This window comes from Myodes glareolus, chromosome 3, assembly GCF_982192425.1.
Source record: "Myodes glareolus chromosome 3, mMyoGla1.1, whole genome shotgun sequence".
In the NCBI taxonomy this organism is placed as follows: Eukaryota; Metazoa; Chordata; class Mammalia; order Rodentia; family Cricetidae; genus Myodes; species Myodes glareolus.
This window is the reverse complement of record NC_142028.1, coordinates 37,782,265-37,796,610: the sequence shown is the minus strand read 5'-3', so window position 1 is coordinate 37,796,610 and position 14,346 is coordinate 37,782,265. Positions and strand designations below refer to the sequence as shown.

The 14,346-nt window shown below is 50.9% G+C and overlaps 1 protein-coding gene across 3 annotated transcripts; it reads left to right on the top strand.

The window, feature by feature from the left end:
- Nucleotides 1-249: 249 nt before the first annotated feature.
- Il17re (interleukin 17 receptor E) lies at nucleotides 250-13,647 on the top strand. Of its 3 annotated transcripts, none has more exons than XM_085686849.2 (16): nucleotides 250-519; nucleotides 849-864; nucleotides 1,887-1,982; nucleotides 4,303-4,400; nucleotides 4,644-4,785; nucleotides 4,879-5,018; nucleotides 6,014-6,082; nucleotides 7,097-7,163; nucleotides 8,028-8,203; nucleotides 8,290-8,337; nucleotides 8,421-8,466; nucleotides 8,562-8,716; nucleotides 11,095-11,163; nucleotides 11,746-11,797; nucleotides 11,871-11,969; nucleotides 12,473-13,647. In XM_085686849.2, exons 1-16 carry the CDS (start codon nucleotides 388-390, stop codon nucleotides 13,054-13,056), a joined length of 1,989 nt encoding a protein of 662 aa, XP_085542975.2. In that variant the 5' UTR covers nucleotides 250-387; the 3' UTR covers nucleotides 13,057-13,647. The 3 variants fall into 3 exon arrangements, with proteins under 3 accessions (XP_085542975.2, XP_048294566.3, XP_085542976.2); XM_048438609.3 differs by having other exon boundaries at nucleotides 251-519; nucleotides 4,644-4,803; XM_085686850.2 differs by lacking the exon at nucleotides 6,014-6,082 and having other exon boundaries at nucleotides 251-519; nucleotides 4,644-4,803.
- The last annotated feature ends 699 nt before the right edge of the window (nucleotides 13,648-14,346 follow it).

Genomic DNA, 14,346 nt, shown 5'->3' with positions numbered 1-14,346 from the left:
AACTAATAGGTGTGTCGGCTCTGCAGTGTCTGAGGAGTAGGAGGGGTTAAGAAACGGGTGCATCTCCACAGCAGGGTGCTGGTCCCTTTCCTATTAACTCTCCACCACACCAGGAGCCCCCCTGTGATGGGAGAGCAGTAAAACTTTCTACGGAACAGGCGAACAAGTGAACAAGGTTCCTCAGTGCCCTGGCTCGGGGGAAGGAATGTTACCTAGCCTGCTGGTTGGGATAGAGGAGGAGCTTCAGGGCAGGGTGGATCCCAGGCAGGGCTAGGTGAGAGCGCCTGCTGGTACCGTGTGTACTCCTCACAACTCCAGGGCCAGGCCCTGCTGCCCTCCCGCAGACAACAAAGCCATGGTCTCTGTGTCCCGATCCTGCAGAAGCTCATGGGGAGCTCCAGATTGGCAGCCTTGTTTCTGCCTCTCCTCCTACTGCTCTTCAGCCTGTCTGTGTCTGCTGAGATTGACTGTCCCTACCTGCCACGCTGTATCAGCCGCTGTCTACTGGCCCTCAGTGTGGTAAGGTCCTGCTGCTAAGTGGGGGGACACTTGCTTGGCACAGGGTAGAGCTCCCCATTCTCCCGCCCGCCTTCTCCTACCTCTGAAATCCCTGTGCTCTAGTGGCAGCCTCATTGTGTTCACTGTGTGGTCTTGAAGGGACTGGTAAGGTTCCGGTGTGCTGAGGTCTTTGGCAGGGTGGAACTGAGAAGAAAACAGGTGGCGTGGATGGACATCTGTGGGTCTCAGAACTGGATGCTTGACACAGAGTTTGGGGAGAATGCACCTTACGCAAGTCCCTTCTAATGATGCCTCTCTCCTTTCTCTTCCCGCTGGCCCTGTACCTTCAGGATAAGAGTTCCACTGGTGAGTCTTAGCTCTTGTTCTGCTTCCCTTCCCCATGCTTCTCTGAGTTCCAGGTCCCACTCAGCCATCCGTGGCAATTTCAGTTCTAACCCGAGGTTCAATGAGAAAGTGGAGGACTAGTTTAGGTTTGCATTGTAATTCTCCCTCAGACTCTAGGAATACTCAGCAATGTTCTTCACTCTGCCATTTGGCCATGGCCTCTGAGCACAGGAGCAGCGGAGAAATGATTACGTGATAGGGACAGTGTTGCTTCCAGCCAATGGGGAGGATTAGATGAGCGCCTTGGCTAATCCCCAGGCATTCTGTACAAGTTGGATCTTCCTCTCACTGGCCCTTCACTTGATCAGGAAGAATACTCTTTCATACTTTATGGTACATTCTGCTTTACCAAGCTTTCCCCCATTTTTTATGTTACGTGGTCCTTATAACAACCCCATTTTACGGAAGAGCAATCTGGCCCCTGTCCATTAATTTATCCAAGCTTGTACTTGGATGTTGTCAGAGCCCAGTCTTAAATCCAGTTTAGAGGAGATAGTCAGGACCTCCTTAGACCTACCGTTTTTCTTGTTCCTCTTTTTGTTTTGAGACAGGGCTTCACTGTGTAATACCAAAGCCTCCATCCTTTATTTATTTATTTGTTTGTCTCTATTTTTTTGAGACAGGGTTTCTCTGTGTAGTCCTAGCTGTCCTGGTACTCACTTTGTAGATTAGACTGACCTCAGACTCACAGAGATCTGCCTGCTTCTGCCTCCTGAGCGCTGGGATGGAGGTGTGCACCACCCCCGCACAACTGCCTCCTGAGCGCTGGGATGGAGGTGTGCACCACCCCCGCACAACTGCCTCCTGAGTGCTGGGATGAAGGTGTGCACCATCCCCACACAACTGCCTCCTGAGCGCTGGGATGGAGGTGTGCACCACCACCACACAACTGTCTCCATCTTTTAACCCTCCTGTCTCAGCCTCCCAAGGAATGACTTACAGCCATGTGTCACTGTGCCGACTTTCCTTTCTGTCTTACACAGGAAGTTCTGCTCAAACTCCCTGCCCTACCCTCCTAGCCACAAAGCCCTGGCACTGGCCCTGCTGTTTGTGCCTGCAGCTGATGTCCCGTCCTTCAGGTAGGAAAAGCAGCCTCCGAGCCATCCTCAGCGGAGGTTTGGATTAGGCACAGCTGCAGAACCACTACCTAGGCTGACACACGTGTCAGTTGTTATACTGGAACGTGTTTTTGTCCTGTCAACCTCAACAGGGACTAGAGCATCCTAGGATAAGATCGTGACAAATATTCAGGGGACAACTGTATCTTTGTGGAGGTGTCATCTTTCATCTGGTACCAATTCCTGAAAGTTGTGTGTGCTATGGACTTGCTATTGTTACTTTCCATCTGTAAAATGGGATTGTCGCTCTGCTGTTCCATCGTCTTACTAGGCACACACTGAACACACACTTTAAAACTAGCGGATATGGGGGGATGGAAAGATAGCTCAGCAGTCACGAATACTAGATGCTCTTGCAGAGAACCTTAGTTTAATTCCCAGCACCCACGTCAGGCAGTTCTTAACTGTCTGTATGTCAACTCCAAGGAATCTGAGGTTTCTGATCTCTCGAGCACCTGCACTCATTTGTATATACCTATGCACACATATACATATGCACACATGTAATTAAATATAAAATAAAGTCACACCTTTAATCCCAGCACTCAGGAGGCAGAGGCAGGCGGATCTCTGTGTGTTCAAGACTAGACTGGTCTCCAGAGAAAATTCCAGGATTGGCTTCTTTTTTTTTAAATATTTATTTATTTATTACATATACAGTGTTCTAGCTGTGTGTATGCTGCAGGCCAGAAGAGGGCACCAGACCTCATTACAGATGGTTGTGAGCCACCATGTGATTGCTGGGAATTGAACTCAGGACCTTTGGAAGAACAAGCAATGCTCTTAACCGCTGAGCCATCTCTCCAGCCCCAGGATTGGCTTCTTAACTACTGGGAAACGCTGTCTTGAAAAACCAATAACAAACAAATAAATAAAATAACATCACAAAAAGTTAGTTTAAAAATTTTCACCATTAGAAATCATGCTACAGCTCTACAGTGGTGGTGGACACCTTTAATCCAGTACTCAGGAGGCAGAGGCAGGCAGATCTCTGAGTTCAAGGACAGCCTGCTATAGGGTAGGGTGAGTTCCAGGACAGCCAGGGACACACAGAGAAACCCTGTCTAAAAAAAAAAAGGTGTGCTACAATTAGCACCTACCTTTGTGGGAGGTGTGTGTGTGTGTGTGTGTTCTCTATTTAAATCATTCTTCTTTGTTTTATTTATTTTTTACATATTTTTCGTTAGGGGTGGAGAGATGGTTCAGTTGTTAAGAGCACTGACTGCTATTCCATAGGATCTATATTTGGTTCCCAGCACCCACATGGTGGCTCACAGTTATGTGTAGCTCTGGTTCCAGGGAACCTCAGCAGGCACTGGGCATGCACATGGTGCACATACATATGTGCAGGCAAGGCACTCATACACATAAAATAAAATGAATAAACAAAGATTTTTAAAATAAATACAATAGCTTTTACTTATTATTCGACAATCTCATGCATGCATCCAATCCGTCTCGATCCTAGCCATCCACAGTTCCTCCCTCCTATTTCCCTTGGGTAACTCCCAATGCATCATTGTTCCACATCGTGTCTTCTTCTTCTTTTTTTAAGATTTGTTTTATGTGTATGAGTGTTCTGCCTGCTTGTATATATGTGTATTACATCCATATAGTACCCATGGAAACATCAAATCCCGGTAGCACTGGAGTTATAGATGGTTGCGAGCCACCATGTGGGTGCTAGGAACCAATCTTGGGTCCCCTAAGAATAGTGAGTGCTCTGAACTGCTCTTCCATCCTTCTGCGCACACACAGCCCTCAGCTTTTCAAGACAGAGGCACGCTGTGTAGTCCTGGTTCACCTGGAACTGCAGAACAGACCAGGCTGGCCTCAAGATCAAGAGATCTGCCTGCCTCTGCCTTTCGATACAAGTAGAAAACCATGCCTTGCTCTGTTTGTTTTGTAACTCACTGAGTCGAATCAGTGAGTCCACTTGCTGGAATGCTGACTGAGCTTGCTGGCTCGGCCTTGTGCAGCCTCGTGCAGGTAACCGCGGTTGCGGTGGGCACATGAACACGCCAGCCATGCCATGTCTAGAGACCTCATTGCACTCCTTCACATCCTGGCTCTCATGTTCTTTCTGCCCCCTTTTCCATGCTCACTGAGCCTTGAAGGGGCTTAATTCTTTTTTCACTAAATCATAATTTTTGCCAATAAAGGAGCTCAATATCATTGCTGTCCTTGATTTCTATTGACTTCTTACTCAACATTGGGTTGCATCTCCAGGTAGGACAGGGGCCAAGAATTCCCAGGTAAGAAGGGTGTCTCCCTCCTACAGGCCTTCAGTGGGGTTGGTTCCCTCTCTTGGTGAAGAAATCTAAAAGTCCTCTTAAGTTTGAATTCTACTGGAGGCACAGGACACCGGCATCCTCCCAGGTACCTGTTATTCACAGCTCTACTCTATGACCCGCAACTCCTTTCTTTCTTGCCCCTTATTTTGTTCTCCAGCTACAAGAGGGAGTTTGAACATGTGGCAATTATACAGTAGAGGAAACTGAGGTCAAAGGAACTTGAACAATTTGCCTGTGGTCTCTCAGGTTTCAAAGGCAGAACTAGAAAGCAGATGTCCTGGATCCTGGCTTAACATCATGATGTCTAACATTTGTGCTCTGCTTGCAGAGGAAGCTGCTAGGCAGCCTTTCCCTGTCTCAGGAAGGCCATCGCATTTCCAGCCCCTTCCCAGCCATCTCCCACAGAGGGTCACGCTCCAAAAGGACCCAGCCTTTGGACACGGGAGGAGTGGAGCATCTTCCTAGAGCAGGTTCACAGAAGCGTGGAGGTAGGGCCTGATGAGCAACAGCAAGTGGTTTCAGCCTTACCTGAGCCAGGCTCACTGAGTCTTCCTTCTGCCTAGGACCTGAATTCTCCTTTGATTTGCTGCCTGAGGCACAGGCTATTAGGGTGACTCTTCCTCCAGGCCCAGAGGCTAGTGTGCGTCTCTGTTACCAGTGGGCCCTGGAATGTGAAGATATGAGCAGTCCCTTTGATACCCAGGTATGGAGTTCCATTCCCTATAAAGAGACCGATTATACAGTTTCTCAGAAAATGGGGGTTGGGGAAGGCAACTGGGACCCAGACAAGGAGAGTAGTTATCTAACACTTCCTTGGAAAACGAGGTAGGTAGTAGCATCGAGAGGTTTTTTTGACTAGGCAGAAATGGTGATGGGCTCTGTTACTCAAGAGGAGAGGCCAGAAAGAAATGAGTATACTATGTATTCCCAGGGAGAGAGAGGACCCTTGGTGTGATTTGGGTCAAATTAAGAGACCGTTGCTAGGGCTGGGGACATAGCTCAGTTGGTAGAGCGTTTGCCCAGCATGCTTGACCTCTGGCATTGTACAAATGGGTGGGAGGTACAGGCAGGAGGACCAGAAATTCAAGGCCTTCCTTGGATATATAATGAGTCTGAAGTCAGTTTAGGGTACACAAGTCTTAAGGAAAACAGCAACAAAAGCTTTGTTATTTCCTCAGGAGGTTGTTCCCTGATAATTTGACCAAACTGTCACAGGTGCCTTGGTGCTCTTCCCTCTCACACCTTTGGTCTGTCCCTCAGAAAATGATATTCTCCAATCTCACAGTCCACTTCACCCTCCAGTCATCACAGATGCCACTGTGCTTAGCTGGGCATCACGAGCAGAGACTGATGCTTTTCTCTGGGGTCCCTCAGCTCGCTTCTTGTCTGCAATGACTATATCTTCTAACTTCACGGTGATACTAACCTTTAGTAGAGCTGGTGCTTCCAACACTCTGCATGGCATACAGCTGGACCTCAAGAAATGTCCAGTCCTTTCCCTACCCCTACTCCTTGTAGAGTACCTCAAGCAAATGGCCAGAGTAGAGAACCAAGATCCTACGAGAGGGAGAAAGCAGTGTCATGGAGAAGGAAAGTAAGGCATATTGTCCAAGGTCCCAGCTTCCTCCTGCCTTGTCCACAGTGACCAGGCTTTTCCTTAGGTGTCTCTTTTCCTCTCCCTCTGTGATTTATCAACAGAAAATTGTGTCTGGGGGCCACACTGCAGACCTGCCTTATGAATTCCTCCTGCCCTGCATGTGCATAGAGGTGAGCACAGGAAAATGTGGGTTAGCCATGGCTCCTCGTCCAACTGCATCTCCAGTAAATCAGCTCACAAAGGAGTAGGGATGGAGGATAACTTGGTGATAGAGCAAGCCATACGGCACTGAAGAGAGACTCCACAAGGACGAGGCTACTGGGATGCTTGAAACTGGTGCTGGCTTAGGCTATGAGCCACACATGCTCAAAGGTAGACGAGTCCTAGGCCATTTCATCTCAGCCCTGCCTGGATGCTGCCTTCCCTGGTCAGATCTGGCTTCAGCTCACAGACACAGAGTAAACAGCCACCAGCCATCACTGTGTTCTTTTTTTAATTTTTTTTTATGATTTATCTTTTATGTGCATTGGTGTGCAGGTGTCAGATCCCCTGGAACTGGATTTTCAGACAGTTGTGAGCTGCCATGTGGGTGCTGGGAATTGAACCCCGGTCCTCTGGAAGAGCAGTCAGCGCTCTTAACCGCTGAGCCATTTCTCCAGCCCCCATCACTCTGTTCTTGAGAGCCAAGGTTGCGTGTTTCTCCTGAAGTCATGACTTCTCCAGCCTCTATTGTAACCCTCCATTTCTCCTTGTAAATCTGAAGATAAAGAGATTTTGAACGTTTTCAGGGGAAGACAGGTACTAAAAGGAGAGTGTAGACAGAGCCCTGGGAAACAAGAACCTGTCAGAGAAGACAACCGGGGGACTCTTAGGGAATCCAGAATAAGGAGTTAACACAGAGTACTGGGTACACTGAGAAAGGAAGAATGGAGATCAGAAAGCCTAAAATTGAGGGATGTGACCCTTGGGATCTCTTTCTTGCTGGGATCAGTTCTTTGGAGACAGGAATAGTCAGCCCCTCATTTCCCGTTCTTACCTGTGCTCTGGAACTCTAAACCTTGCCCTTACTCCACATCGCTCCCCAGTTAGTGTCCTGCAGCTCAAGCTGCTTCATAACAGTAAGCTAGATCCTGAAGGGTGATGTTGGAAAAGCCATTTTCTTGATTTCTCTCTATGCTCCCCAGGCCTCCTACCTGCAGGAGGACACTGTGAGGCGCAAAAAGTGTCCCTTCCAGCACTGGCCTGAAGCCTGTGAGTGTTGTTTGTATTGATCCTGATGCACATTCATACTCCTCCCCCTCCCCCCCCCATGTGTGTGTGATGGAGGAAGACCCCAGGTGACATGAGGACATTATTGTCTGGAGTGGGGTGGGGAGGGGAGAGGGGCACAGTGTCTAATGGTCAGCATGCAGACGAGCTTCTGAGTGCTGAACATTCTGAGTGGAAGAGGGTCACCCAGGGAATGGTACATGTGAAGACCAGCTAGAGACCCTAGGCTCACTTCCCAGCTCTGCCGTGGGTTATCCCCCAGAGGCTCCCCCCTCCACCCCCTCATCTGTAAAATTCAAAACTGTTTACGAGGCTTGAGTGGAATATTTAACGGGAAAGTAGCTGGTGTTGTCTGGAGTGCTGTATGCTCAGCGGTGACCTTGAGAAGAGGTGACATTCCTTATACACAGATATACACAAAGCCTCTGTAGGCAGGGTTATCATCAAGGACTGTCTGCAGGGCATCATGGAAGGAGAAACCCAGGGACACTGTCTCAGAGGAACTGGCACATGAGCTGAGCTCAGAAAATGGACAGGATTTAGAAAGAAGAGCTAACAGAGATGACATTCAGAGTCTGAGAGGAGCCCACATAGATTTGGAGTACAGGGCGCAGTAAGGGGTATTCAGAATGGAGGGAGACCCAGGATGGGAAGATAATGCTAAGGAAGCTGGACAGAGAGGGAGGGAGGGAAGAGGGGTGGAGGAGTGGAGGAGTGCTTGCCTACTGAGCCCCAGTAAAGCCTGAAATTGTGCTGGTACACTGGTATTTTCTCCTGTGCCCTGGGGTGCGGTGGGGGTGGGGAGATGGAGCTACAGCCTCATCCTTAGCCCTACCACCTGCCCAGATGGCTCGGACTTCTGGAAGTCAGTTCACTTCACTGACTACAGCCAACACAGTCAAATGGCCATGGCTTTGACACTCCGCTGCCCACTGAAACTGGAGGCCTCCCTCTGCCAGAGGCAGGACCCACTCATGCCCTGTGAAGCCCTCCCCAATGCCACAGCACAGGAATCGGAAGGAGTAAGGACAGCCCCCTCCCTCCAGAACTGAGGTGGGCAGGGTTGGGGCCCAGAGATCTTCTCCCTAACTCCCCTTTTTTTTAACAGTGGTATGTCCTAGGGAATGTGGATCTGCATCCTCAGCTCTGCTTTAAGGTACAGCCATGGGCAGGGGGCTGGCAGTGGGTGGAGGGAGGGATGGGACTGGATCTTGCTGACTTGCCATTCCTGTGTTTCAGTTTTCTTTTGAGAATAGCAGCCATGTTGAATGCCCCCACCAGAGCGGTGAGTCTGTAGGAGTCCCTTCTTCCACACCTAACCTCCCTCACCTGTGACCTCCAGGCCCAGTACACCCAACTCTGATCACCTCCCACAAACAGGGTCTGCCCCATCCTGGACCGTGAGCATGGACACCCAGGGCCAGCAACTGACTCTGCACTTTTCCTCGAGGACATATGCTACCTTCAGTGCTGCCTGGAGTGACCCAGGCTTGGGGCTCGATACCTTGATGCCTCCTGTGTATAGCATCAGCCAGGTACGGCCTAGCTGGGCTCTGGTTCTCACCAGGTTCTCTTGACTGATGCACATCTCTAACCCCCCTTTACTTCAGTGAGGCCAACCCCGGGTGGGTAGAGGCAGAAAAGCCTGCATCCTGGCATCTGTCATAGACTATTTACTTGACCAGCCTTGGATCACTGGTCCTCTGTTAACCCATGGGGTCCTTCAGCAGGGGATCCTAAGTCTCAGTCCCTCAGACGCTGGCACTCCCACCGTCACCTAGTCTCTAGCCCACCAAAGCTGTCACCACGTTGTGTGTGTGGTGGAGCGTACGTATGCGTAGATACGCACGCCTGTAGGTGTGAATCAAGAGTCCAGAGGTCTATTCATTTCCACCTCATTTCTTTGAGACAAGGTCTCTCACTGAACCTGGAGCTCCCTGTTTCCAGCTAGGGTGGACGTCTAGTGAGATACTGGGATTCACCTGTCTCTGACCCCAGTGCTGGGGTTGCGTGAATATGCTGCCATGCCTGGCTTTTTTTTCTCCCCTAGACAGGGTTTTGCTGTGTAGCCCTAACTGTCCTGGAGCTCACTCTGTAGATCAGACTGGCCTCAAACTCACAGAGATCCACCTGCCTCTGCCTTCCAAGTGCTGGGATTAAAGACATGCGCCACCACTACCCGGCTCTCTCTCTATTTTAAATCTGGATACTTGGGATTTGAATTTAGGTGCTTATGCTTGCGCAGCAAAGGCAGGTACTGAGTCACTTCCTCTGCCCTACATTGTATATCGATGCCACCCTCACCCCAGCTGCCATCTCTCAGGTCTCATGCCTCCACAAGGCACTAGTGTAAAAGTTCACTGTCTTAGTTAGGGTGTCTATTGCTGTGAAGGGACACAGTGACCACAGTGATGATTATAAAGGAAAACATTTTTGCCTGGGAGTGTTTCGAGACAGGGTTTCTTCGTGTAAACCCCAGCTGTCCTAGAACTTGCCATGTAGACCAGGCTGGTCTCAGATTCACAGTGATCCTCCTGCCTCTGTTTCCCGAGTGCTGGGATTAAAGGTGTGCACTGCCGCCACCTGCCTGGCAGGAAAGCTTCTAATTGGGGCTGGCTTATAGTTCAGAGGTGTAGTCCATTAATCACCATGGTGGGAAGCATGGCGGCGTGCAGGCAGACATAGTGCTGGAGAGGTAACTGAGACTTGTATTGTACATCTTGATCCACAGGCAGCAGAAGTGAAAATGCCACACACTAGATCTGACTTGAGCATCTGAGACCCCAAAGCCCTGCCCCTAGTGGTACACCTCTTCCAACAAAGTCACACCTACTCCAACAAGGGCATACATCCTACTAATGTCACTCCCTATGAGCCTGTGGGGGCTGCTTTTATTAAAAAAAAAATTCACATTCACCAACTTTCAAGAGACCCCTGGAAGCTGAAGGACTCACTGTTCAGTACTGCTCGGGTTGACTAGCTAGCCAACTTGGTTCTGTGCATCTGATTTAAAAACCACAATGGCAAAACCGCAGCACTCAGCTAACCCAGCATCCTGCGCTCTCCACAGTTCACCCTCAAAGGCTGCCTTGCAGCTGGCAGTCTATGGGCTCCACACAGCAGGTGGTAGCAAACATTTGAGCTCTAGAGTATCTACTTGCTTGTCAGTTGCCTCCAGAGTGGAGTCAGGCAGGTGAGGGGTACAGAGTAGGTGAGAGGTGTTAATAACGGGTAGAGATGACTGGCCAGTCCGTGATTAACATGTGGACAGAGTGGAGCCAGGTCTCATCCGTAGACAGCACTCAGTTCTCTTCAGTCCAGCACACATCTCTGCCCACCCTATGTTAGCACCAGGAGGTATAAGAAGAGCATACAGTACAGGCTTTGCCCCCCTGTTCTTAGCCTAATAACAGCTGCTTCAACATTATCAGTGTATTAAAAGCATCTATATGCATATTTCCACTTAATGCTTCCAGTAACCCACTAAAGATTATTGTCCCTCATGCAAATAAAGAATCTGAGGCTGGGAAAGGAGAAGGTATCATCCAAGTGCACAGAACAGTCCCGAACCCAGGAACTAGAAAGGGCACAGTCAAGCCTCAACCTAGGCCGCCAGGCTCCATGGCTCACTCTGCCAGGGAACAAGATGCCTCTTCAGTTGTGCAGGGGGGTGAAGGGATGCATGCATGCTGCAGGACAAAGACAATGTGCCCACCTTCTTCCTTTGTGTGTGTGTGTGTGAGCTCAGCTGCAGCAGTTAATATCTGGGAAGAGTCAGCATTGGCAAGGGTGGCCGAGGAAGTCTGGAGGTGGCACTGGGTCCTTTATTCCTTTATCTAGGTAGGATGGAGGTGGATGAGACCCTATCAGGTCTGCCTATACGGGGACAAGCATTCTACTTTTGCCCCTACAGACCCAGGGCTCAGTCCCGGTGACTTTAGACCTCGTCATTCCCTTCTTGAAGCCGGGGAGCTGCATCCTGGTAAGAAATCCTACCCCACCCCTCACAAATTCCCTGGCACAGAGTCCATAAATGGGTTTGGTTTGGCCAAGTGTTTTAAATTGGAATTAGTGGTCACTAGTTATATGTTATCTACAAAACAAAACACTGAGCCGGGCGGTGGTGGTGCACACCTTTAATTCCAGCACTCGGAGGGCAGAGGCAGGCAGATCTTTGTGAGTTCGAGGTTAGCCTGGTCTACAATAGCTAGTTCCAGTACAGGCTCCAAAGCTACAGGGAAACTCTGTCTCGAAAAACCAGAAAAAAAAAACAAAATAAAACACTGATATTTTGCCTTCCCATGAAAAAGGAGAAAACCTGGTGTTATATGTCCATGAGGCCTAACACTCAGTGGTTGGTGGCTGACTAATTTGTACTCTCCATCCCAGGCCAACTGTGGGAGCCGCTGTGGTCTCACTGCCATTTGCCACCTTGGCCTGGTCAGTTCAGGGACTGTACAAGACCCAAAACTGGAGCTGGAGGAATTCCTAAGCCAGTGGGGACTCCTTCCCTGGGAGGGAGGGCTTGCTCTAGCTCACATGAGTGGGGGCCGTATGTTCTCAGGTGTGGAGGTCAGATGTCCAGTTTGCCTGGAAGCACCTTTTGTGTCCTTATGGTGAGTTCTTGGGTGAGAGGAGAGGGAGCTTGGGCACTGAAGAGATAGCTTGGCTTCACCCTGCTGGATTCAGTCTCCCATAGACACCTGGGGCTCTTGGTCCTGGCACTGCTGGGCCTCACCACTCTGCTGGGCGTAGTTCTGGTCCTCTTCTGCCGGCGCCTACTGCCAGGTAAGTTTACCTGGGGTAGCCAAGACAAACATTCCTGGCACCACTTGATCAAACTAGGGAAAAGCTCAAACCGCTATTCTTAGGCCCCCTAGTGGACAGGAATGGTTAAGACAGGGCAAAGGGCTTGTGGGTGTGGGTTCTATCTGTACCACCAAAACCACAGGAGGCGAGGGCGGGGATGGGGTAGGGAGTGTTTATAATCCAGCCTGCTGTGCACTAGAAACTGCATGTTTTCCTCATTAGCCTTTATTCCTCAAATAGGTTCAGCTAAGGGACTGACTCCCAGAACGAATAAAGGACACAGAGTGTAGGGCGCTCTAGAGTGTAGGCCGGAGGCCTCTAGGGGAGGGCTGGTCTGTCTCCCCCCCCACACACACACACACCACACCACACTCAGCTGGTCTGTCTCCCCGCCACACACACACACACACACACACACACACACACACACACACACACACACACACACACACACACCACTCAGCTGTTGCTCCGGTCCCTAGGTCCAGGCCAAGCGCGGCCAATTTTACTACTGCACGCAGCGGACTCAGAGGCCCAGCGGCGCCTGGTGGGAGCGTTGGCCGAACTGCTGCGGACCGCGCTGGGCGGCGGGCGCGACGTCATCGTGGACCTCTGGGAGGGGACGCATGTGGCACGCATTGGACCACTGCCATGGCTCTGGGCTGCGCGGGAGCGCGTGGTGCGGGAGCAGGGCACGGTGCTGCTGCTGTGGAACTGTGCAGGCCCCAGCCCAGCCGGCAGCGGCGACTCGCAGACTGCGTCCCTGCGCACCCTGCTCTGCGCTGCTCCACACCGGCTGCTGCTTGCCTACTTCAGTCGCCTCTGCGCCAAAGGCGACATCCCCCGGCCTCTGCGCACTCTGCCACGCTACCGCCTGTTTCGTGACCTGCCACGCCTGCTGAGGGCACTGGATGCTCGACCTGCCACCCTAGCCACCACTTGGAGTCATCTTGGGGCTAAGCAGTGCTTGCAAAGCCGCCTGGAGCTGTGTCACCGGCTGGAACTTGCCGCCAAAGTTGACTACCAAAGCTCAACCGATCATCCCTGTGGTTCCAGTTGTCTGTAGCCTCAGCCTAGGGAGCAACAGCTGGAACTGCAAAATGAGGCCTCAAACTTGTACTCTTTGGGGATTTCTTGCCCCCCTCAAAACTGTAAGACTCACCCCAGGCCCCAAACTTGTCCAGCTTCGTTCTCACATTCGCTCCCTCTCGGAGTCCCTGAGAGAAAGTTGGGCCCTTTTTAAGGAAGAGGGGCGATTTTTCCATTTTCTTTTCGGAAACTGCAAAGACAGTTACCTGCAGCATATACTGTAATCCAGGCTGCAGAGCTGAGCCAAGGCTGGGAAGCAGGCTCTATATGTCAAGGTCTTAAAGGTGATTCTGCTCAGTGGAGTTGAGAGAAACCCCTTGTAAGCAAGGAGTGGGTCACCCTTTCCAGAGGGAAGCCCTATTCAGAGGTAGTTTGACTTTTTGTTTTACTTTGTTTTTGTTTGTTTGTTTGAGACAGACACTGTAGCCCTGGATAGCCTGGAACGAAGAGAGATCTCGCTGCCTCTGCCTCCTGAGTGCTGGGGTAAAGGCATGCGCCCCCTCCGTTGGTGAGAGAGTGGGTTTTCTTTCATCCAGAAAGATGAATAAAAGCGAGCTTAGTAGATAAATTAAGGACCACAGTGTGTTGCTTTTGTGTGCCTGGGCCTGCCCTAGGCTTGTTCTAGGGCAGCTCACAGTCCTTGTCTGTGGCCTCATACAAGTGTCACCTGTGAGAGGCAAGGAGGTCCAGTACCTCATTGTGATTCTTCTGAGAGCAAAGGAAAAACCAAAGCTCAGCTGGGCACCATGCCCACCCCACTCCTCTAGTCCCACAGCAGCACAACAAAACCTCTGCTGAGTGAACTCTGGGTCTCCCAGGCCCTGCCTACCCCTCTGTGTCCTCCTTGAGCCTGGGCCAGGCAGTGGGGAGAAGCCCACTTTCTGGTGCCCTTTGGTACCAGCTCACTGTGTTCAGAGCTCCTGTTTTGCGAGGGTCACTGTCTCTGAGGTCTAGGGAAGTCTATGAAGAACGCAAGTGTCTAGTAAAGGGGAACCCAGTGGGCCAGTGGGGTCCGGGGTCATACAGGAAGTGGAGACACCTGAGCTGCCACAAGCCGGCTTGCCACAAGTCTGGGGTCTTCTCAGTCGTAGGTAGTCTTTGTGTTTGAAGAAATCCAGGGTAAGAGTTACCTTATTCAGCTTGGCTCCAGCTGTGCTGCCTTCCCAGGGCTCCTCCCAACCAGGTGTCGGCCAAGGAGGAGGAGGAGAGGCCACCACCCCAGTCCAAAGCTGCCGCTCCTAAGCCTGGAGTTGGTGGGAGGGACAGG